The 24,619-nt window shown below is 37.0% G+C and overlaps 3 protein-coding genes across 8 annotated transcripts in view; 1 reads left to right on the forward strand and 2 right to left on the reverse strand.

Moving 5' to 3' along the window:
- The window catches only part of LOC134661385 (TLD domain-containing protein 2), an 86,315-nt gene extending 68,310 nt beyond the window's left edge, over positions 1-18,005 (forward strand). For 3 of the 6 annotated variants that reach the window (XM_063517450.1, XM_063517445.1, XM_063517449.1), the window contains 5 exons: positions 14,827-14,945; positions 15,802-15,961; positions 16,241-16,448; positions 16,817-16,922; positions 17,259-18,005. In XM_063517450.1, coding sequence (XP_063373520.1) covers positions 14,827-14,945; positions 15,802-15,961; positions 16,241-16,448; positions 16,817-16,922; positions 17,259-17,394 — 729 coding nt within the window. In that variant the 3' untranslated portion in view covers positions 17,395-18,005. Of the gene's footprint in view, positions 1-1,968; positions 2,044-6,127; positions 6,569-12,079; positions 12,288-14,826; positions 14,946-15,801; positions 15,962-16,240; positions 16,449-16,816; positions 16,923-17,258 lie in introns of those variants that run through there. The other 3 variants (XM_063517448.1, XM_063517447.1, XM_063517446.1) reach the window with 3 other exon arrangements.
- A 2,600-nt stretch (positions 18,006-20,605) lies between these two features.
- Positions 20,606-20,920, reverse strand: LOC134660660 (RNA guanine-N7 methyltransferase activating subunit). Its single transcript, XM_063516436.1, has one exon. The coding sequence runs from the start codon at positions 20,918-20,920 to the stop codon at positions 20,606-20,608; it is 315 nt and encodes a 104-aa protein (XP_063372506.1).
- Positions 20,921-22,147: 1,227 nt separating this feature from the next.
- Positions 22,148-24,193, reverse strand: LOC134660661 (protein cereblon-like). Its single transcript, XM_063516438.1, has 4 exons — positions 24,049-24,193; positions 23,789-23,970; positions 22,660-22,722; positions 22,148-22,473 (listed from the first exon to the last, which is right to left on the reverse strand). The coding sequence occupies exons 1-4, from the start codon at positions 24,164-24,166 to the stop codon at positions 22,240-22,242; spliced, it is 597 nt and encodes a 198-aa protein (XP_063372508.1). The 5' UTR covers positions 24,167-24,193; the 3' UTR covers positions 22,148-22,239.
- Between the last annotated feature and the right edge of the window lie 426 nt (positions 24,194-24,619).

Genomic DNA, 24,619 nt, shown 5'->3' on the forward strand with positions numbered 1-24,619 from the left:
CTCGCGACTTCATCTGCGTGGGATGATGAAGATAGATGATTGATAAAATCTATCTTATGTCCTTCTTCGGGCCTCAAAACCATCTCCATACCAAGTTTTATCTAAATCGGTTCAACGATTTTTGGCATGAAGAGGTGATAGACAGCCAGAGGCGGTAACTATAGAGACTATACATGTCTGTTAAATTGTAGTAATTATTTTTATTTTTAAAGTTATTACAACGTAATGTTTACTGAGACAGGTGGGCTTCCGAGGATAGGGATACGTGAAAAGGGAGACCTTTGCCCAACAGTGGGACAATATGGGCTCATAATAATAAAATAATGTTTACCCAGGTATTGGCTGTTGTATTTATAAATGTTGCTATGTAATTTTCATGTCACTCTATATGATTATACGTATATGTATTCCAAATTAAAAAAAAATATTGATTCTGTATATGTATTGACTTGTACAAGAGCCCCCATGAGACCTACTAGCAGAATAAAATTTTTAAATTTTGATTCTTTTGAAAATATATCTACTTTTGCTTTTATAAATAAAAATACGTTTTGAATATCAGAGTTACAGATAAAATACCACTGTTTTTGAGGAAAGTGGATGAAAAGAGGACGTAACGCAGGGTAAAAAGAACTTACATGGACCGAGTAAAAGAAAAAGTAAATGTCGTGCGATATTGGCCCATCTCATAGACCCATCATTTAAATAAATGAATTGATGATGATTATAATAGGAGTTCAGTTTAGTAAATGACGTTGCAATACTAATATAAATAAATGAAGCAAAACAGATTTTCGATAAAACATAATAAAGGGGTGTCATTAGGAAACCATTTGAATAGAAATGGTATACAGATTGTCGATTTATCCTTGACCTACACGCTGCGAGTGGTCGTGTGTTTCGTAACATCAAGCCAAGCCGAAGGTAAAGAGTAAAGACCGACATTCTAGCACCGGAAGATCACCCTATCACTGTATTTTTCCATTGTTTATTCTAAGAAGTCGATATATTATACTGAAGTAAATAAGTTATCTAATACCTTTAAACGAGCAATTCTTGTATATTTATTTATTTATTTATATGTATATATATTTCGGGGATCTCGGGAACGGCTCTAACGATTTCGATGAAATTTGCTGTATGGGGGTTTTTGGGGGCGAAAAATCGATTCAGCTAGGTTTTATTTCTGGGAAAACGCGCATTTTCAAGTTTTTATATGTGTTCCGAGCAAAGCTCGGTCTCCCAGATATTAATTATAGATAGGGACGACAAATAGATCCGTTGTTAGTGACCACGTCTAGTACGCTTGCAGCACCGGATTCGGTACCCGGTAATTTTTGTAGTGAACTGAACTATAGTTAGTATGTATTAACTCCTCGTGCTGGTTGATTTGTTAATATCAGCGCAGGTCTATTTAGTACAAAACTTTAAAAAAGTTAATTATGATTTACTTCCTATCTGCCTACTTGAATAATTTGCCTGACATATGAGCTCATCAGAATATAAAGTTAGATTTAAGTAAATAGCTTGTATCTGAAATAACACTTAACTTATAGGTACATTTTTGATACAGCTTTGATTGTTAATACTGATATATATGTAGTACGTACAACTACTAGGTGCGTTCCATAGAGCAGGATGGATTACTGTGGGTAGGTACAGTCACAGTCTTATGTCACGTCAAAAAAAAATGCAAAACAATTGATGCGCTAACAATTATAATGATCTTGTCCAATTATACGAGACAGTTGATCCGTCCAGAGGCACTTCGAAGCGCGGGCGGGTATAAGTGATGTTGATACGTATTTGCATGGCTCGCTTATGCCCAATGAAACGGCAACGGCTTCAATTAAAGTTTTACGGGTTTGTCTCGTTATCATTCTGCTCGGTCAGGATGTTAATCGGCACTAATTGAGGGCCTGTCGCAGGCTAGTTGGCTCGACATAACATATTGTGTATGATTTATGCACGGGCCGGGTTCAAATGCAAGCCATGCGCGCACTGGTGCCTCAGTGTCGGCGGACCGCTGGTGCGAGAACTAAGGTAATTTGCAGCGGCTTCTTATGGCCTTTGTTTTTCTTGTAGTTCACATATATTGGAAAGCTCTTTAAGACGTGCGCTAGCTGTCTAGCTGTTTTGTCTACAACAGCCAATATCAATTCAAGAGGGATGTGGCGTACTGGTTTAAAGAATAAACAAATCCAAAAACATCCCTTTAGTGGTTATTTATAATTTGTAGATTTGATTGTAGCATTTATAGCGTCAATAAACATAAATATTAAAAATTCAACTGCATATTAAGTATGTACATCAATTACAGGTTATGTGAGATACAATACAGCCCGCTGATGTATTGGTGGACAGGCAACGGATGCTATAGTTCGTTTTTTTAGCATTAGAAAAGGACTAGGCGATCTTGACGTGTCTTTTAATTGAAAAATGCTTTTTTTAAATCATTAACTATTAGTTATGAAAGCAAAAGAATGTATATAATCGTATACTAGGAAGTCTATGCATGTAATGGAAATCAGACTGTACAACATACTGGGCGATGAAATAAAGCAAGCTTCTAGCGATGCAATATTTGTCCGCAAACTAAAAACCGTCCTACTAGAAATGGCTTGTTATACCATTAACGAGTTCTTCGATGGCAACGGGTCATTGTATCAATCGCGTACCTAATACTAAATTATATAGGAATATAATAAAATGTTATTATTAATTGTAATGTTATACGTAAGATAATTGTAAATAAGATGACTTGTAAATGTAAATATTTACCAATAAATATCATACCATATCATATCATATATGATTCATAATTTTTACATATTGCCCGTGACTTATTTTTCAAAAGCGTTTCTCAATAAAAAGACACGTTAAGATTGTTTACCTTTTTTCTAATGCTAAAAAAACGAATTATAGGTACGAATAGGATCCTTTTGACTACTTTCGGGTTTTAACCCTAAAGATAAGTGCTAATTAACTTTATACAATAATATACTGCAATATAATAACATTTAATTATGACGTTTCCATTAAAAAAAGTCAATGTTATGGTAATCCTCAGATTAAGTAGTTATCTGCCGAATAATATGTTTGCGGGAGGGTGTAACGATATCAAATAGATGAGATAAGTACCTTTTACTCATAATTTCATAAATATCGGCAACGTCACTCATCGTATCATCTAAATGCATTGACAATCCGTATACGTGTAGATAACTAATCCGATTTTAATACTCTAGTTTTGTTTATTTTGCTGCACGTATGTACTTATTCCTTATTCTAAGCGCTGTATAAACGATGTAACGGCAAAGCTAAACTAAACTACAGGCTACCCTAACCTACCTAAGGTGAAAACTTCAAATTCATAGAATTTTGTTCTTTAAGCTGGTGGTATAATTACCTATTAATATACTATTTAAAATCAAAACTCAGAAGTAGATGGAGGGCTAGAACAATAATAAGTAAAACATATCGTCACTGCTTTGAAACAATCTCGTATCTATTTATATGCATCTCATACATAATAGTTACGACATTTTTATTTTGAGTATACGAGTTTTATTTTTAAAGTATTCACGATATGCATGAGTTAATTGTTTCAGAGATTTGTGACTTATTTCTTGACTTGTGTAGGTACTCGTACACGTCATGGCGCTGAGGCACGACTGACAGTGCGATAAACGAACGTTCTTGGTGGTCAAAGGGTTTTTGTTTTGGACTCTTGGACTAAAGTTTTAGACGAAACGAGGGTATCTTGACTACGACAGACAGACGGGACTACCAGCTTTGTATGCATGGCCACTACCGACTAAGCTAGGAAGTCGATAAACTTAATTATTTATACAATTCATCCACTTTCAATTCGAGAACCGGTGTTTGAACTTGACCAATTAACATGTAGCATACCATAAAAAACATTGCAGGTCGAACCGCCCTGAATAAGGGCTTATAATTTGCTTGTGTTAAGGGAGAAATATTTTAACATTAAAGAGGTTTTTATTGTGAAAAGAAGTCGTTAAAAACAAGTAATTGAACTGCTTTCAAAAATCAAAGAACGAATTTGCTTTTCTCTTTTATTAATAAAAGACTCCGTAAATCCAGTTGTATAAGTGCGGAATTAATCCCTACTGATTTTAGCGATAAATGCGAAGGTACCTCTGTCTTATGTTACCTCTTCATTGCTTACACTACCGAATCGATTTAGATAAAACTTGGTAGGGAGATAGATTGAGGCTTGAGAAAGAACATACGATTTGTCAGTCATCATCGCAGACAAAATCGCGGGCAGTAGCTAGCTTTATATATATCTTTTTAATTAGCAATTCCAGAACCAGATAAAGGATTGGTTTGTATGAAAGAATAAAAGAGTATGAATTAATTCTTAATTGATTCTGTCCAAAAATAGATGCTACCTACCTAAGTAGGTAAACGATCTTTATTAGAGTAACCATTATCTATTGCTATATATTTTTGTATCACGTATAAAGAATCTTGTTATTCAGTTTTTTTCCAATGCACAACCAGAATTATGAAGGTTAAGCTCATTAATGGAAAATTACAATCTAAATAAATGTTACGCGTTTTTTATGGAACAATTTACTACACGTGTTATATATTTCAGGTTTGAATATTATACCGTACAGTATTTTAATTTAAAAACCTACAATAAAATAATTTACTTACAAAGCAGGCTTTATAGATTTATAAACAGTTAACCTATTTTTTGAGTAGTTAAATATATTAATTGAATATTTGTTTACGTACTTTGGGAGTTAAATAACGTAAAATCTGTGTTTCATCACGGTAAGCGCTCACTAACAATTGCACATGTACATAATGTAAATATCATTCAATTATCCGATACCTTATCGCGGCATTGGCACCCCACTCAATTAACGCGGTCTGAGGTTTTCCTAAATAATATTTACGAGATGTGTTTATAATATCAATTGAGAGTATGTACAGTCAACAGCAGAAGTTGCTTAGCGGGCGAGGTGTTCAAAATTATCTTGACGCGCCCTTATTCTTTTTACACGACTGCCCAAAAAAAAAGAGTGTATTGTTTTAACAATAGAGTCACGTCAAGATCATTTTGAAAATCTCGCCCGCTTAGAAACTATTGCTACTGACTGTACCAATACGTGTAGGAAAAACCTAACCTACCTAGGTTATTAGGTTGCCAAATAAAAAAAATACCTAGATTTTTTTCTAAATTGTGTTGTCTAGCTAGGCCGTATTTTAATTTGTAGGTTACACCTTACTGTGTATTCTTATATGGGCATGAATATTAAACTAGGAACATAATATGTAAAGCCTTGTACGCTCACGGCGCTGCGCTGCTATTCCCATTAGTTACTACCAAGCTGTTACGAGTGGTAACTACTGTGATTTTTTTCCCGCCAATTACCACCTTTTACCTGGTAACAACTTGGTGGTAACTAGTGGCAATAACCCGTTAATCCGGCCGAGCGGCTCCGTCACCACCGCACAGGCGGCGGCGCGGGCGCGCGGCGCCGGGTCAAACGCTACACATTGACATTCCACCCAATGTCGTCACGTTGCTTCGCGCCTTTCCAATCGTTATTACTAATTGCTACCGCGTACTCGTAATTACCTAATAAATACGAATCCATGCACATTGCACGCGGCTATTTATAGACCGGTCTAAATATAATCCGTCACTTCTTATGCCCTTGTTAATCTTGTTATAGCTACTAGCTAGGTGCGAGACATTAAGAGGAAACAACTAGTTATATTTCCGATAATGGTAAATCCGTTACCTAAAAACATAAAGAGGAAGTAACATTCAATAGGGCTGTTACAATCTTCTGTAATTGACGAATTTAGGCACCATTTAATCCGTCGGCCGTGCAGTTGAACACAAAGACACATCGGCGGACAAAAAAATATTATAACGAACTCATATGTAAACACGTTAATGGAATTAATCTTCTTTAACGCGTATAAAGTTTTAGCGTATATACGATATTGTCGTAGGCCGTAATGCATGTAAATAAGTGTCGCGGTCAGAGTGAATTAATTTTCCACGTATAGGTTTAGCGGGGCCGCTGCCGTGCCGGCGCGGAGCTCGGAGCCCCGAGGCGCTCGCGACGGGAGCAGTGTCCAAGCAGCGCCGGCTTGCCGCACCCGCCGGTTCGGTTGCCGCATGCCATTACTAAACTTTGGACGTCATTCTTCATTCATACACACAGCTGACCGTCAGCTGCATACATCATTGTTTCCGCGACTGCGTTGCCGACGTGCTCGCAACGCCAACCAATTATAACGAAGTTTGTTTATAAGCCAATGCACACGACGCCACCGTTCAGTGTTTTGTTACAAAACCTTGTAATCGCGTGGGTGAAGCTAATTTAACGTTGGCAGATGTCGCCGTCGTGTTTTTGTGGGATATAATAGCGGCCCGGTGTACCTATTGCAAAGCGTATCGCTTATTGTGTGGTGCGTGTGAACTGACATAATGCAGACTATGAAATGTATAGAGATGGTGCGCCTCGGCCCCGCCACTACAGAAAGGTCTTCAACTTTCGACAGCGATAAGGTGAGGCCTCGCCTCGTCGGCAGTACCGTTGTAGCTGCAAACATAAATAATGCGTACGAACACTACTAGTGCTACACTGTCTAGCGATTGCTGATGACATCGTGTATGGCGATATTAATACAACTGGCGAAACCTGGCACAATATGAAGTGGACAATATCGTAGGACCATTTGCTACGATATTGTGCACTTTTGTATTTTTAGGTAGTAAAATTTAGGTATTTGTGACATACCTAATTATGTTTTGATTTTTTTATAATAATGTAGTTAAGTCTTGTCTTACTTATTAAAATGTAGAAAACACCTTTGATGGCTGCGCAAATAGATAAAAGTATGGACGCGGTGTAAATAACGTAGTAGGGCGTTTTTAGGGTTCCGTAGCCAAATGGCAAAAAACGGAACCCTTATAGATTCGTCATGTCTGTCTGTCTGTCCGTCTGTCTGTCCGTCCGTATGTCCGTCCGTATGTCACAGCCACTTTTCTCCGAAACTATAAGAACTATACTGTTGAAACTTGGTAAGTAGATGTATTCTGTGAACCGCATTAAGATTTTCACACAAAAATATAAAAAAAAAACAATAAATTTTTGGGGTTCCCCATACTTCGAACTGAAACTCGAAAATTTTTTTTTCATCAAACCCATACGTGTGGGGTATCTATGGATAGGTCTTCAAAAATGATATTGAGGTTTCTAATATCATTTGTTTCTAAACTGAATAGTTTGCGCGAGAGACACTTCCAAAGTGGTAAAATGTGTGTCCCCCCCCCCCCCCCCTGTAACTTCTAAAATAAGAGAATGATAAAACTAAAAAAAATATATGATGTACATTACCATGTAAACTTCCACCGAAAATTGGTTTGAACGAGATCTAGTAAGTAGTTTTTTTTTTATACGTCATAAATCGCCTAAATACGGAACCCTTCATGGGCGAGTCCGACTCGCACTTGGCCGCTTTTTTTTGTTGTCCCCTACACTTTTTTTTCAAATTTGGGATTTTTTATGTTATTTCTACTCAGAATCACGAGCTCTATCTATCCTAATAGGAGAAAAAAAGTGTCCCAAAATTTCCATACATTTTTCGATTCCATTTCCATTGCCCGACCGCCATACAAAGTCTATGAAAAATGGTGACGTAACGTAATGGAAATAAAAACCTTAGGTCACTTTTTTTCTCCTATTAGGATAGAAAGAGCTCGTGATTCTGAGTAGAAAAACATAAAAAATCCCAAATTTGATAAAAAAGTGTAGGGGACAACAAAAAAAAACCGCCCAGTATCAAAACTCAAAATTGAATTAACAAATGATACGCGCATGTGGTATCTGACATTTTTAGTAACAGCACCAATCATGAAACGTTTATGAGAAAATTTGCAGTATTATTGATATTTCACTGATACCTGTAATTTGCGTACCGCTTAAACGTTGAATGTCCTATTAGTTTTTCTATATTTTCAACGTGTTTAATGAAATCGAAGACGGTAAAATAGTTTCAAAATATGTATATACCAAATTAAAACTATGTTATTGTTCTCATCAAACATAGATTTACCCAGATTAAGTAAATACTTTAACTTTAAAATCAATAAATATTCCATTTACAACAACTTTACAAAATTACCCTTGTGACATTTACTTAAAACGCTTTTAAGCTTTTAACGCTTTTATGTATAATAAAATTAATAAAATTGACATGTAACTTACGTTATGAATAAATAAACTGAAACTGAAACCTAGTATGTGATACCTACACATAATTATTGACAAAATTATAATTTACCTACTGCAAAAGTATATGAAACTTGATAAAACTTACGAACTGTAAAGTGTAAAGGATAACCGGGTTCTAAGAAATTATTTTGACAACAAGATTATAAAATGAGATAAATATGTTAAACTGTTTTTAAACCACAAACATTTTTGTTTTACGTAATTAAATCTATACAATCCTAATCACAACGCAAAACAAAAAGGATCTACGTATCAAATCTGCAATTGAAACTACATAATTTAATGAGACCCTTATTTTGTATGTTTTGTAATAATACTAATAATCCATCAAGTCGTTAAGACTAGAAATCAAATCATAAAAGTGAAAGAAATTTGGCAAAACGGTTTCATATTTTCATATAATTATTATAATATAATGTTCTAATAAAATAGGTTTATTTTATACAAATGAACACTGTAAATATTTTATTCCCTTTAGTGAAGTATAATTTTTCACAATCCAGCCAACAACGACAACCAACGACATCGACAGTCGTAATGTTACCAAGAATTAAAGTCACGATATACATTTTAAATTATTACTAGTATTAAACAAGCTTTCAAAAGTTTCAAATCATGACTACCTACATTATTTTATTAAAACTTTTGTATTACGTTTTATCAGCCATAACCTTAAACCGAGTACCTATGTTTTTAATTTAGAAAATTAATTTTAACGGTATATTTAGGCCCTTTACTTATTACATTACCATAATATGCTAATGCATACTTATTTGCAATATTAAATTTTCTGCTAAATTGTGCAATGAATAACAACAAAAATAAATAAAAAATGTTATTCTTGAAATATGATGTGGGGCCCATTGCATAACAATTTGTAATTAGTGGTATTACCGGAGCTCTCTTTTAATTGAAAGCGGAATTAGAGTTACGCTAATATTAAAAATTACAAGTTATTATGCAATAGACATAAGTGACATAAGACAGTCTGTGCAGTGACAAAGTGTGGCGGTGCCACTTTTTACGTGATATTTTCATAAGAATTTGACGTTTAAGTATACAATATTTGGGCTTCCACACTCATTACTGCGTATTCGGTGCAAAATACCTTGGTCCTACTCTAAGTACTCTAACACGAGTATTAACAGGTTGTAAACATAGGTATTATATATTTGAAAAACAAGTGAGTGTAAACCGTAAAATTATTCAATGTTAGTATGTCTCACAACAGTTTAAATTCGAATATTATATATATTTAGTTTTAAATCAACAGCATAGATACAGTAGTTACTAAAACTCCGCTTATGACCCATTGAGGTATATACAAGAGACAACATCTCGAACAAAATGTTTCCGCACCTCAGAGAAGTGCATGCACTTCTTTGCTTTTAGTACGTCACCGACCACTGACGAGATGCCACACATGTACAGAAAAAAAAAAAAAAATTAAAAGTTAAAAAATGCCTTCGTGCGTGTTAAAAAGTTGCAACAATAGCATAAGAAAATATAATAAAAGGGATGGAATAACATTTCACCGGTAAGCAATGGAATAACTGTTGATTTACTATTATTTAGTTTTACTATTGTTTAGTTTTGTTTGGTCGTAGAAAAAGTATTGTATGCAACGTTGTTTAACTGAGTCAAAAAATACTCGTGGCGTCTTTATTAACAATTTTCGGCTTCGCATGCATGCATGCACTTCTCTGAGATGCGGAAACATTTTGTTCGAGATGTCGTCTCTTGTATATACCTCAATGTTATGACCTAACATTGTGTTTAAAGGATTTTTTTATAAGTAATGTTCTAAACACAACTTTGGGAACAAATCAAATTATTTTTATCCAATATTTTGATTTATGGTTTTTTAAGTAGTCACACTACTTTATAAATTATAATCTGAAATAGATCTACATATTTTAGATAATATTATTCTAAAGTTAGGGCAACGAATGCCTATATTTACCTAGGTAAACAAGATACCGAATAGGTATTACAGACCTAAGAAGATATAGTTTTACTCGTAGTTACAACGGAGGACCGCCTAGAGAACTTACGGTGCAACGGGGCCACGCCTTAATAAATAAGCGGGTTTATCCTGTTGTTATCGTCATTTTATCCTTTCAGATTCAGTTTTATTTAATCAATGGTTCAGTTCAATAGTCAACAAAAAAAATCGTATAAAAGCTTCTTATAACTATTCGTTCTTCAGAAAAAAAACGATGTTTTTTTTTTACATTGTGACAATAGGGTATTTTACTACTAGTCAAATCAGTTTCTTTTTCGAACTGTCAAAACGATTTTACTACTATCTTATCTTATACCTTTAAACGAGCAATTCTTGTTTATTTATTTATTTATATGTACCTATATATATTTTGGAGATCTCGGAAACGGCTCTAACGGTTTTGATGAAATTTGCTACATATATGGGGGTTTTGGGGGGCGAAAAATCGATTTAGCTAGGTCTTATCTCTGGGAAAACGCGCATTTTTGAGTTTTTATATGTTTCCGAGCAAAGCTCGGTCTCCCAGATATTGGAATTTATATGAAACGCTAGCATGTGACGTCACAATCAAATTACCTACTCTTTATAGTTTAATACGGGTTTTAAATTAAAATAGAAATTGTGTCTAAAAATAACTGCTGCCTACTTTTCTCTATTAACTTCTGGTGCTTTATTTCATTCATGGTGTAAAATAATTTATTTTAAACATAGTCAAATACCCTATAGGGGAAATTACTATATTGTTCTGCCACCAGAGTGCAGCACTAGCACCCATCGTAAACCATAGAGTAACTTATACATACTCTGCCTTAAACTGTTTTTTGACAAGTTTTCACAGACAATAAAATATTTACAAAGGGCCTTAACGGGAAACGCGAAAATCGAAACTCAGCTATCTGCCTCTCTATCGCTCGAATATGCAAGAGTGATAGAGAGGTTAGATAACAAAATGTCGACTCTCTCGTTTGTGGTAGACCCTTAGATTGTGACTGATTCTGGTTGTGGCGCCACCTCCGCAGACCCTAACCTCTAGGTAAAAAACTTTACTAAAAACCCTTTTGCACGTGTGAAAGACGCAATCATGATACTTATGAATATTTTGTAACTAAAAGGACTAAATAATAGAAAACCGGCCAAGTGCGAGTCGGACTCGCGTTCCAAGGGTTCCGTACATTACACAATTTAAAAAAAATTTTTTAATAAAAAGTGAGTAAAATGTCTTTAAAAAACCCGTAGGGGTCGGATCAAAAATTTAGTACTTAAATCCGACTCACGCTTGACTGCACATTTCTAATAGGTTTTCCTGTCATCTATAGGTAAAGAACTATACTTATAATTGTAGGTACGTAGTTATATTTAATCAATGCAGTAACAGTTTCATGTATTTGTAATTTTTTTTTTAATTTCTCATATCCACTTGTACAGCAACATCGTCATAGCCCAATTTCGGTTGTAAATTACTGATAAAGTAAATCCATCGATTGTTGTATACCCCTGCATTAAGATAAAAATGACACATTGATTGCCCCGAGATAAATGCGTGCTTATATAAAGTATGTCCAAGCGGTATCAATTAGTCCATGTTCAGATCCCTTGATTGTGTGAAGAAAACATACACATGTGCTACAAAAATGGCTCTCATAGGAATTCAACCGTAAGATAATCAGTGGCGTGCATTAATACGCAACGCAAGAGGAGAAACCCACCGCCACCCCTGATCCTGTTCAACTTTCTTTGAAACCTAATACCTACATCTTAATCCCGGCAATCAAGACAACTTAACGAGTAGCAAAATGTTTCGCTTGATACGTAAAACGGTACGCAGGCTAATAGATACGTTCCGAAAAGCCGAAATCATGATATTTAATATGGGCATGCGAAGAAGAGGCACCCTGCATTCCATAACTAGACGGGGAACTATAGGCTCAAATAAAACAAGCACTCTAAGAAGTCTACGAAGGGCCACAATACACTCCATCTGCCAGGTGAGAAAAGGTTCATATATACGTACTTCGTTTGAGTTATGAAACCGGGTCACTTAGGAGGGAAATTGAATTTTTAGTTGCTCCTGAGTGTTTTGTAATATTTACACTTGCTTGTACAAATACAAGTTACGTGACGTACCTATTGTGTTACAACCACCAACCGTCGATTCACCGAAAAGTATTCATGACAGACAGAGATAATCATACTACCCCAAAGATTAGCACTTATGAGTTTTTTGCTTACTGAATGGTCAGCAATTTTATATTACCGATCATAAAGCAAAGATGCCGTTCTGGGGGATCGAGGGTCCATCCTGAGGTGCTTGATTTCAAGCAGCCTAACGCACTTACCGATACCGACTAATCTGCCTGAAGCCTATTTCACCAACTTGACAATTGACATCGGACACTGACAATTTCCTGTCTGGCCATAATTGTCAGCGTGGTAAAACCGGGGCCAGGAAGCACCGTGTAACTGACAGACACCCATCTTTTTCTGGAGGTACCTATAGTATTTGATGTGGGTGTGCCTGGTATCATACCATACCTAATTGTAAGATAAAAGTCAATTCGATTTTAAGATATATCTCGAGTGTTATAAAGTTTTGGCTGCTTGGCAGTCATTTTATGAGGTTTAAATATAGCAATCTTACTACTTATCTATCTATCAATATAGGTACCTAATCAAGAGTATGACTCGTACTAGCATTTAACGATATGTGTAAAATATGATTTCGTTCGTAGATGCTCCGTTTAAGCTGATTATTGTTATGAATTTGATTTAGAATGAGTAAGTTGTACGAGTAGGGAGGTTATTGCACCTTTCTGAATTTCGCCATTAATTCGGGACGAATGTCGGGCATCTGACTAGTATCTGGCAACGCAACAGAGGCGTTGACCTAAATCCAGTAAGGTGTAATGAGCCCTATTGTAGAGCGCGCGGGGCATGAGCACGTACTTACTGCCTGCTCGCTGTCCATGTTGAATGTGAACTGTAGTGGTCACGCCATCACCGTCCCGCCCGACTCACCGTAGTTCACCGTGTCCGTGTTTTATCTCACTAACATTTATGTCACGGCCCTATGCTACAGCATTGATCTGATACCACCCTGAAAACTTATCGCTGAATTGTGCTTGAACTATGTGCCATTTCTAATTACATTGTAATGTTATTCTTGAATCTTGTTTGTATTTATACAAAGTTCAAGTGCGATGTCAGCTCGATTCAAGTTTTGCATGTGTATTCATTCCTCATTACTAGTGTTTTAGTCAACTGCGCAGAAAATAAACATGAGTGTAGTGTAGGTACCTATATATTTACATATGTAATATTAATATTTTGGTCTGTTTTTCGAGTTTTGACCAATTCTTCATAACGTCTTTGTTTGTAATAGACAGCGACATCCACAGCCATCGCAGGTTTTTACAACCCGAAAAACATTCTAACATTTTTTGGATTATACATAGGTCTACCTACATATTGTAACTTACTAATTTTTGACGCTATATGATAAAGTAAAGATAATAAATCTTCTCCTAATGCAGTTTAACTAAAACGGTAGTAATTCTTAATGAAATGGGATTTTAATGTTATAAATAGTCACTAACTTTTCTTTTGTGCTCATTAATTTCTACTTAGGCACATCAAGGTAAGTAATTAACAATTTTGATTTATAAAGACGATTCTGAATAAGAATTCCTTATTCATACATTAATATTCATATAGATATTTAACACTAACACTTGCCTACTTGTCTATTGAACCGTGTAGGTGTAGGTAATTAGGTATATTTTATAAGAATATTTTTGTAATAAACTTCAAGCTATACTCCAATGGTTACAAACGTTTCAGTTTTCCGATAAATAATCTAATTCACTTAATTGACAACATTTTTCAATATTTGTAAAGTGGGCTAAATCGAAAACCATTTCGGTAAATATATGCTTCCTGTATGTAACGTAATAAGCAAGTTATTTTATTTTTGTTCCCATAAATCTCTTAAAAACTAGCGAAAACTTAAAACTATCCTCATTATACTACATGCCTGTATATGTACAGTCAGCCGCAGAAGCTGCTAAGCGGGCGAGGTGTTCAAAAGTAGCTTGACACGCTCTGTTTTCTTAACAATAAAGTCGCGTCAAGATCATTTTGAACACCTGGCCCGCTTAGCAGCTTCTGCTGCTGACTGTATAAGATAAAATATTTTATGTATAAAATTTTAATTGTGTCCGGTTGTCATAGACTGTCATACTCGTAACTCGGCGATTATCAAAGTTTATTTCCTAGCGTTGAAAAATGTTGTCAAAAAGCGAATCAAATGAAACAAAAGGTGACGGAATTAGATATTTTTTTGGGATGTGTATGTAGATAAGACCTAAAAAATATAGCATTATGTTTAATATTCCTCAACGCAAAGGTCGCAATGTCACGCAATCGAAAAAAAAACCATACTGCTCAAAATAATGAGTACCTACCTCTTGTTGTTAAATATCGTATGAAGTATGAAGCTCTTATGAACGGTGTGTTGACTTGTGGTAGGTGCTGTCGATGAGCGATGAGCTGCGCCGCGCGCTGTACTCGACGGGCTCCTCCGTCGACATGGAGTTCTCGCCGCCCGACCTCATCGGCACCTCCGAGATCTTCACCATGGAACACAGGTTAACTATTATTTTCACTCCTCATAATTAAACAACTCATATATAATGAACATACCCCGCGCTGAGGCGGCAAAATCAGTCTCTCATGATCTCCTTTTGCAAGCTTTTATTTAACTTGCCCTGTTAGTACCTATGTAGGTATGTTTGTTAGTTAGTTAGTGTGGGTCAAATCTTAGAAGCTAAATTTGACCCACTTCCCGATTTCCGATTGAGCTTAAATTTTATGATGCAACATTAAGATGGTGGAGCTGATCTGATGATCCAGGAGACAGGATGTGGCCAAAGGAACTCTCCCATAAAATAACGTAAACTAATTGTAATTTCCAATTTGGTACTTTTCTGCCGCATGGAACAATTTTTTTCAATACTCGACGCTACGCTCAAATTTTTAATGTAGCTCCCTTGTCATACAATCTGCTAGTTAAATCGTATTAGGTATGTCTGGAACCAGCCGCTGGCCGCTTGCTGTTTATGGGTACTCACTAGTTGACGCTAATACACACTATAAACATGACATGTGCTCGACGCATTCAATTTATTGTAGACGTGTTTTGAATGCATTGACGTATTGAATATCATTACAAGTGAATATAATTAAATATACATTCTGCAATTGCGAATTTAATGGCATCATAGTATACTAGGTATTAGTAATAGATATTTATGTAGGTTTGTCTTCGAATGATACATACAAGTAAAATAAATATGAAGATATTGGAGATATTATTTCTACATTAAAGAGCGCTGCGCTGACTTTATGCATGCATATCATTGTGTGCAGCTCAAAAAAAGAAGCAGGTTTGACTTATCACCTTATCAGTCAAATACCCTATTGTTAATAATGTTGTTGTTACAGAGAGAAACTGTGCAGCGTGCTGCCGCCGCGCGCGCAGGGCTACATGTGGTCGCTGGCCTTCAGCACCAGCCAGCACGGCTTCTCGCTCGCCTCCATGTACCGCAAGATGCAGCGCGTCGACAGCCCCGTGCTGCTCGTCATACAGGACACACAGAACAATGTAAATAAACATTATTTTATCTGGCGGTCTTCACTGCGCGCTGTGGCTAAATTCATAAAGTCATAATGATCGCACACAGAAGATACAGCTGTAGAGGTGTAAAAAGCGGTATAAAGAAGTGTGCTGTTCCAGCAGCTTTAGCGTGTAGTACCTAAGTATCTAAACTTGCACATATCTATTTTTTTCGCCAGTAGCCTACGCGTTTATCTACTTAAATTATTTGCACAATCATAATCATGAGTATTGGGTATTAATGAGTATTATGGTGTGCTTGTGCAGGTGTTCGGTGCGCTGACATCGTGCGCGCTGCACCCGTCCGAGCACTTCTACGGCACGGGCGAGTCGCTGCTGTTCTCGTTCCAGCGCGTGGACGAGCGGCGCGCGTCCACGGAGGAGCCGCGCTCGCCGCCCGCGGCCCCCGCCCCCGCCGTCGCCGTCGCCGTCGCCCTCCCGCCCGACGTCGCCGTCGACGCCGATGAAAAACACGGTACGACACATTAACCCGGGCCCGGGTGACACTCGAGCATCAGGCCGCGCCATCAGCGACGTCATTTACTTGTGTTTATCATAGTAGCCTGCCGGCGTACACAGCAATTTAGAGGCTGTAGGTACAGCGCCATTTGCTTTATATGTCATATTTGTGGCTAACACGTATATTTTGCATGTACGTGGCTACATTAGGTAGTTCTATTAACGAATGTAGCTTGCATTTTCGACATCGTATGACATTAATAACGGGGAGAGAAATACGAGTACAAGCTTATTTGCACGTTGGTACATATAAGGAAATGGTATTTAGTATTATGTTGGATTGGTTAACTTAAATAAAGCCTATCGTTATTTTTGCATTTACAGATGAAACGCCACCGGTGAAAACCAAATTCAAGTATTGGGGTTGGACGGGCGACAACATGTATTTTATTCGTGGTAGCAACGACAACATCTCAATTGGCGCTGGCGAGTGAGTATTACCGTGCTGAGTGTTCGGATACATTTAGAAATGTAGGTTTTGATGGAGTCTACTCTTGCATATTATAAATTAACTTTATAAGTTAATTATTGGCATCAAATTATAACCCAAACTTCAAGATTAACCTCCTTATACTCAAAATTAAGCAACCACTTACAAAGGTCTGTTAAATTTTGTCTCTTTCTAACAAACAGAATCAAAATGACAGACTGAGACAACGATTATCAACAGTTTGTTAGATTTGACAAACGTTTACGAATAACGCCATCAGTTTAAAAGAGTTATTGATTTGAAATCGATTAATTAAAATGCGTTGTTGATTGGCAGCGGCAAGTTCGGGCTGTGGCTGGACGGCGACCTGTACCTGGGCCGCACGCAGCGCTGCACCACGTACGGCAACGAGCCGCTGACGACGCGCGAGGACTTCATAGTCAAGATCATGGAGTGCTGGACCTTCATCTGAGCGGCGCGCGCCGCCGCCGCCGCCGCCGCCGCCGCCGCCGCCGCGCCCGAGCCTCCGTCGCCGTCACGCCGCTCCACCCCCATACTTCACGACATAAGCTTTAGACTATCTTATGAAATTTGCTATAAAGATTTGACATTTTTACAAGTCAGTCTTTTCGACTGTAGTACCGATGAGTCTGAGAACGATTTTGTACTCGCATCGTGACTCGATTGGCGTAGAATGACATCGATAGGCCGCAACGAAGACAATATATCGAAACTTCTAAGCGCATTTCTAGTCAAATGTACTAAAGTAAACCTGACCAATGTTTTGATTCTCTTCGAATTTAGTGGCGTGTTCTGATGGAGCGTCGACCCGGAGCAGGGCGCGGGCGACCTCTCGCGAGTAGAGCAAGTGCATTAATCCTAGTCAATTGTCACTCGTATCTAAGTTGACGGTGTGTAGAAGATGGCAGAGCTGCTAGCGCGAGCGCGAGCAGACCTCTGCTGGGGTAGACGTCGAATAGTTCGCGTGCGGCGCGACCGAGTCCGCCGGCCGCACCGCCACCAGCCCAATACTGATTACGTGTCAATTCATACAATTACTATTGTGCATTGTTATTAAGAAAATATTAAAAACGTATTTGTTACGATAAAATCAATGTATAATGTTATGTAGCAAGTTTATAACTAAGGAACAGCCGTTTTAGTGAGGTGTTACGGGAATTACGAAAGGGCTTGCTGCAGTATACAGTGACGGTATACAATTAGAGTCGCCTGGACTCACGGACGATTCCAATATGGCAATATATACTTATTGCCGAGCACAAGATACTTCAATTGATGAGCGTTGCTCTCTGAAACAGGCACTGCCTATTGCTGCCTGCACTGCCACAAGTGCATTCGTCGCTACAACTTTGCAGTTATCAGTCCATTGGAAAATTCATTCTTGATTGATCCAACTCACTCAGACCGATTACCGTCAATGATTCTTGGTGGATCTGTACTGAAACAATTTTGTTATAAATATAAATATACTTTTTTATATATAACTTTGAGCACAGAATGACCACTCCTGTGGTTAGCCTCTGCTCTTGAGCATAAATATTTACTAGAGTTATTTCTCAAATAGACCACCTCAGAATAGATAAACCTAGAACAACTACCGTATATAACTAATATTATCGTCATCACTACAATTCTAAAAATATCATCCACTTTCTAAAATACGTTATAATTAGTGCATCAGTAGTTTTTAGTGAGTTGTCAGTCTGGAAACAGGCCGTCAAGTGGTGGATCTAGCGGCTTCGTTAATCAACAGCCGTTTATTTTATCTGAACCCGCAAGTCGGTGTACTGCCTGCACATTCTCAATTCTTCTATTCATAGGTGTATTCTCTGGGACCATTCCAGATGCGAAATATATATTTTAAAAGACACCAGTACATTGTTGCAGTCAGTACAATGTCCTATTAATGTACAAGCCTACTTACGAGTTGGGACGTCACGTTCCCGCACAGTCGCACACTCGACCTTCCCGAGAGAGAAGATTTAGGGCCAGTTGCACCAACCACAATTAACAGACTGATCAACGTCAAGCAGCAGAGAACTATGAAACTTTCCATACTATAACATTTAGCGAACGCTAAAACGGTGACAGGCGATTTGGTGCAACCGACCCTGAAGGAATCACATTCCTTAGTCAGAAAATATTCAACTAACTCCGAGACCAGTATAAATTAAGAATGTGCAGTTCAGTATACTTCAAGAGTCTGGAGCAATATAACATATCTGAATGTCTATTACATATGCCTTTATAAGTAACAACTGTAGCACCTTTCCCTTTTTTATTATTGTAACAAAGATTTTCATGTCCAAGGTTTTATGTCTAATTTTTCATCATTACGAGTCATAATAATTATTATATTAGTGAGCATTACTGTTCTGTGATTTTATTGCCTACTCTGGTTTGTTGTCACTGTACTAACTAACGGTGAACAGCTAAGTAAGTTTATTTTAAAGAACAGTTCACAAGCTTGTTCCATTCATTATAATATGTTGACTTAGGCTAGAAGTAAAATTTGTTATATCAGAGTGTAAACAATTATTTTTGTCATGTAACGCTTCAGTACAGAAATGAGTAGACGATATTTAATATTAAATTAGTAAAAAAATAGTTATATTATTAGAGGGCTTGATGAATATAATCGTCATTGTGCTTAGTAATCGTGTCACTTAGCATGATGTTACTCAGATTTATCTGGTCGTAGACCATTACTTTGTGGAGTAAGTGCGCTCTTAGCGCCGCCGCGCCGCGCGCCGGCGCCGACGCGTCGCGCCGCCTCTCACACTACTTGTACGCTTTTCATGTATATTACATACTATTCCTTTTTGAGATTATTGGAGTTATATTATGCGAGAAGCCACGCAAAATAATATTATTGTGATTACCTATGTAATAGTAGTAAATATATTGTGAAGGAATATTTTGAAGCAATGTGCAGGCATAATGAAATACTTTAGTCCTATCAGAAGCAATAATATCGGATAAATGCAATATTTAATATATTATACCGGCTTACTGCACGTACGGCGCTGGCGCTGCCACCCGCGGCCGGCGTGCACCGTGCAGTCTTCATATACAGAGAGAGCACATTGTTTTGAGGGTGTCTGCATAAGTTATTATTGTTACAAATTTATAAATAATTAGACTTGTTGAGTAGCTGTGACATATTTAAATATATTTATTTATTCACTTTGAGTTTCATTATAAGATTATTGTAGTTGCATAATTTTTGTGATGATTATTTTATTTATAAGTTGTTAAAATGTAAAGCAAAGCCATAATAATTGAGAGTATATTATTTTGAGAAAAACTAGTGTTTTTTTAGTATACAACAGTAAAATTGTTTACAGATTTTAAACGACCCCCTATCCTAGTAGGTAGCGAGTGCCTACGAAGCAGAAGGTCGCAGATTCAAATTCTGGTAAGGGCATTTATTTGTGTGTTCGTGACAAATATTTGTTCCTGATTTATGGATTTTTTTCTATATATATCGTCGTCTACAACCCACAGCACAAGCCTCATTTATATACAGCTTATTACCTACTGTGGGGCAAGATCCGATTTGTGTGTAATAAAATTGTCCCACAATATTTATTTAATTTATGCTTCATTCAGTAATACATAATATATGGATGAACATTTATGAATGATTAAATAAAAGTGAGCTAGTGATGGCGAGGGCGATTGCTGTGGTGGCCGTAGCTCTTGTCGTCGTAGGAGCGGGGGTGGTCGTGGCGGCCGCGGCCGTGGTCGCGCCCGTCGCGCGAGTACGGATGGCTGCGGCGGTTGAAGCGCCGGTCGTTCCGCCGCCTGCCGTTGTTCGGCACCCACCATGATTCTATTATAGGCGGTGGACTCGGCTCCGATTTAAAGACCTTCATAAATGCTTCATCATTTTCTGTATATCTATCTTTTAGTTCTTCCTCGCAACTGGCCAAAAATTGTTTGTCTTGATCAGATAAACAGTCCGAGGTAGCCATGGTCCTTAGAAGTCGGCAGGATACTGACCAAGGAATCTATAACTGTAAAAAAATGGATTAGTTTTGTTATATATTTGACACTAAAGGTTGTTAATGTTGTCCCTGATATGCGGCTTATGTTTAGGGCTGTAACCGCGGAACACTTCGACTTTTCGTTTTCGGAATGTCACTTGAATAAACAAGAGCTATCGAGAAACCGATGGAAACCGAAATATCGATGTTCACAGTTGACCTTTAGGCGTAGTTATTGTTATGCAGGTTTTTATTTCAATACAATTACTACTATGGTACTTTTTTTCAGTTCTCTTGCTCTGAATGTGGCTCATGGTAGTCATGGTTTATCAGGTTTATCTATGAAGTGGGTTGAAAGTGATACATTTCGGCCCCAGGGAGTTTTACTTTCAAAGTACCTGTTTTATTTAGGAAAAAGATACTTTGTTAATACATACTGTCACACTTGGCAATTGATGGCACAATTTACTATTACTGTTTTACCTCTATCACGCCAAGAACATTTACACACACATGCCAGGATAACTGGTTCAAGCTAGCAAATACAAATACTTTAAGTTATGAAGATTAGTAAAGTAGTTTTCAGGTAAGATGTTCAAAATGGTTTGAACACAACTTTGTTGTTAAGAAAATATAGTGCAGATCATTTTGAACCTGTCCCTTTTAAGCACTTCTGCGGGCTGTATACTTTAACAACTGCATTTCTATGTCATAAATGTCATAACTCATAATCACGACATTTCAGATCAAGAATGCACGGCGCAAAACAGTACAATGTTTAGTTTAACAATGTTTAGGAAAATCTGCAGTGGTATCCTGCATTAGTGTTCTGATAAATCAAATGTGATGAAAAGTACAGTTGCCATCAGATATATCAAAGCGGCTAAGGCACTCACAAATATCTGAGCATGCCTCTATTGTCAGGGCGTTAGGGTGCGAGTTCAGATATTGATGGTGACTGTACACACAACACAATTGGTTGTCTACATTCTCAAAGTTCATGGTAAAATTACCAGCCTGATGACATGAATCAAATGAGAACAAAAGGACATAAAACAACATATCTGTTATCTATATCCTCAACATGTAGTAAACCTACCAGTCTGATATTCTATATAGAAATACATTTATTGATACATATATCCATGAATAAAACATTATCAAATGGACATACAACTGCAAAACGAGGTCAAGAAATTTGGTAAACAACAACACAAAAAGCAAACATCAAGAGGTATTCCTGGTTGTATATCTGATAACAAGCAAAAATAATTATACTGCAGTCACAATCCACAAATAGCTAACAATTATCCTCCCATTCTGAAAAAAACAACACAAGTTCCCACAAAACCCTTGTGATCCAAATTATAGTTACAAGATTCTCCAATCACTGATGTCAGAACTAAACAGAAAACTTCATCTGGTGATTTAAGACTCCCACGACTAATAGACTCAAATATCCAGCCTACAAGTTGTCCACAGTCAGGGCAAATGCAGAGCTTCCAGCGATATCCAGGGAACCATGAATTATCAACCTGCCACTGTAATATATAAAATATAGGAACTTCTATAATATAATTATGTTAGGAATACACAAATATACTGGTCTCCTATTGAGTACTCCTTCACTTTTTTGAACCAAATCCAAAGATCTTTTGTTTTTTGTATCAAAGCAATGATTTATAAAATAATTTTAGATAAGATTGTGTAATAACCAAGTTACATACCTCCCCAAAACCTTGGCATGTAGATTGAGTGGTAGTTATCACCACAGACTTGTCATTCTCGCGCTCGCGCTTGACAGACAGCTGAAGTGTGCGAAAGGGAAGCCATCACGTATATGAACATCGCATGAGTGCAAAAGAGTCAGACTATAAATGAGAAAACGTGACCATTTTTGAGTTTGACGACGGCCGCGGACGGCCAAGAGTGTATCACCGTAATTTTCAATTTGAAAAATATACACAAATTCGGAAGAAAACTATTTTATGAAGTAATACAATGAAGATAGTGTCTTGTAGTGTACCGGATTTCAGTGTCACGGGGCCAAATAAACCTAGCAAATACTCATTTCAGAGGAATAATGATATTCCGAGCGAAATTTTCTTAACGATATTTTGTCAAATTAACAGCATAAAAAGTGTAAGAAGCCGGTTTATACAGTTGATTATAAGTTGTTCTTCCTTTGTGTGCTAATATTTTATCATATTACTCAATAATTTAAAATATTTTGTGTAAAAACATAAACTGTTACTTTACGCTAGGGCTTGACAAAATGTTCAGATGACAGTATCGATAACTTGTCGGTATATTAATAGCTATGTAATCATTTTCTCACAAGACATAATTAAGATATTAACCTTGATAACCGACTTCAAATAATAACGATTGCTATACCCTTTTTGAAGGTGCAGATGTTTAGCAGTAAATTTAAACTTCACTTTCCAACACAGTAAGAGTTAGACTAAGATAAGGCTGTAACGATTTTGATAGCACCCGGAGTGCAGCCCTAGTAGCACGGTCGCATTTTTATCGTTTATCACCATGCCTGTCACGTTCTAACAAGTATGTAAGTACGAAAGTGACGGGCATAGTGATAGTGGATAAAAATGGAACCGTGCTGAGCCCGCAGGTGTTATTTTATACATCATAATGTCGTAGAATTTTAACGTTTAAAATAACACATTTGAAAAAGTAGTCGATAAAGCAATCAAACACCGACAGATTATTAATATGTTGTAACATGACATCACTATTTTTGATCTCACATAGACAATTTACGCACACACTTGCATTTCATTTTTGGTCGCACTTTTGAAGATTGACAGTTGTTCTTGTCTATTCTAATTCTATGGTTATCACAGGGAATTGAAAAATGATATCATGTGATACTACTTGTACAAGAACCATTTCTCTATTGAACAATGTGTCATTGAACGCATAGTGAGAGGACGGGCTTAATTTGGATATTATGAAATTAGCCGAAGACGTTTGACTTCCACAGCCTCTGCACAAAATATTTTCTGAGTTTTGCGAACCTGAAATTGCGAAGATCGACTTAACCACCACTACTTATTCCAGTGCAATAAAAACATCGTAGTGTAACTAAATTTTACCTGTAGAGTTTTTACCACCGGCTTCCAGGGACATTCGAGGGTTAGGCTTATTCAAAATGATTGTACCTATTTCTACAATCAATGTACACATGAATATCAAAACATAAGTTGGGTTCATTGTACATCTAGTAATAACTAATATGTATTAGCAATTCACTCACTCTGATAATAATAACGTAAATGACTTCGTTTTCTGGAATTATACACTTCACTGACCCGACTTCAAATTGAAATGAATTAAAATGTCAGTTATCAAAACGTGTCAATGTCACAATCACTTGACAGTTTTTTTTTGTCAGTTCTGGGTTTTTTTCAGCCCTCGGGACAAGCTAAAGCACTAGCCATACTGCCTTGGGCAATCAATCAATCATTGGCCCGATTGCCCAGATTATATTGTTGAAAAATTAGCTTTAAAATTATACTTATTTAATCCAATTTTAATCGTTAAGTGGAGTCCAGGCGAGACAATTCTTCGCTAATCTGATGAAATTGTCCGATCGAATCAGGCCGTGCGGACGCAAACGCCAATTTGATTCCCCGATCAAATCAGCAGGTGAGGACACAAAAATGC

Source organism: Cydia amplana, chromosome Z, assembly GCF_948474715.1.
Source record: "Cydia amplana chromosome Z, ilCydAmpl1.1, whole genome shotgun sequence".
Classification (NCBI taxonomy): Eukaryota; Metazoa; Arthropoda; class Insecta; order Lepidoptera; family Tortricidae; genus Cydia; species Cydia amplana.

Coding starts and splice junctions, on each gene's coding strand:
- LOC134660660 (XM_063516436.1), bottom strand. CDS start 20,920: ATGGCTACCTCGGACTGTTTATCTGATCAAGACAAACAATTTTTGGCC.
- LOC134660661 (XM_063516438.1), bottom strand. CDS start 24,166: ATGAACCCAACTTATGTTTTGATATTCATGTGTACATTGATTGTAGAA. Junction 23,971..24,048: donor CGGTGGTAAAAACTCTACAG/GTAAAATTTAGT, acceptor TCGCAATTTCAG/GTTCGCAAAACTCAGAAAAT. Junction 22,474..22,659: donor CATGCCAAGGTTTTGGGGAG/GTATGTAACTTG, acceptor TATATATTACAG/TGGCAGGTTGATAATTCATG.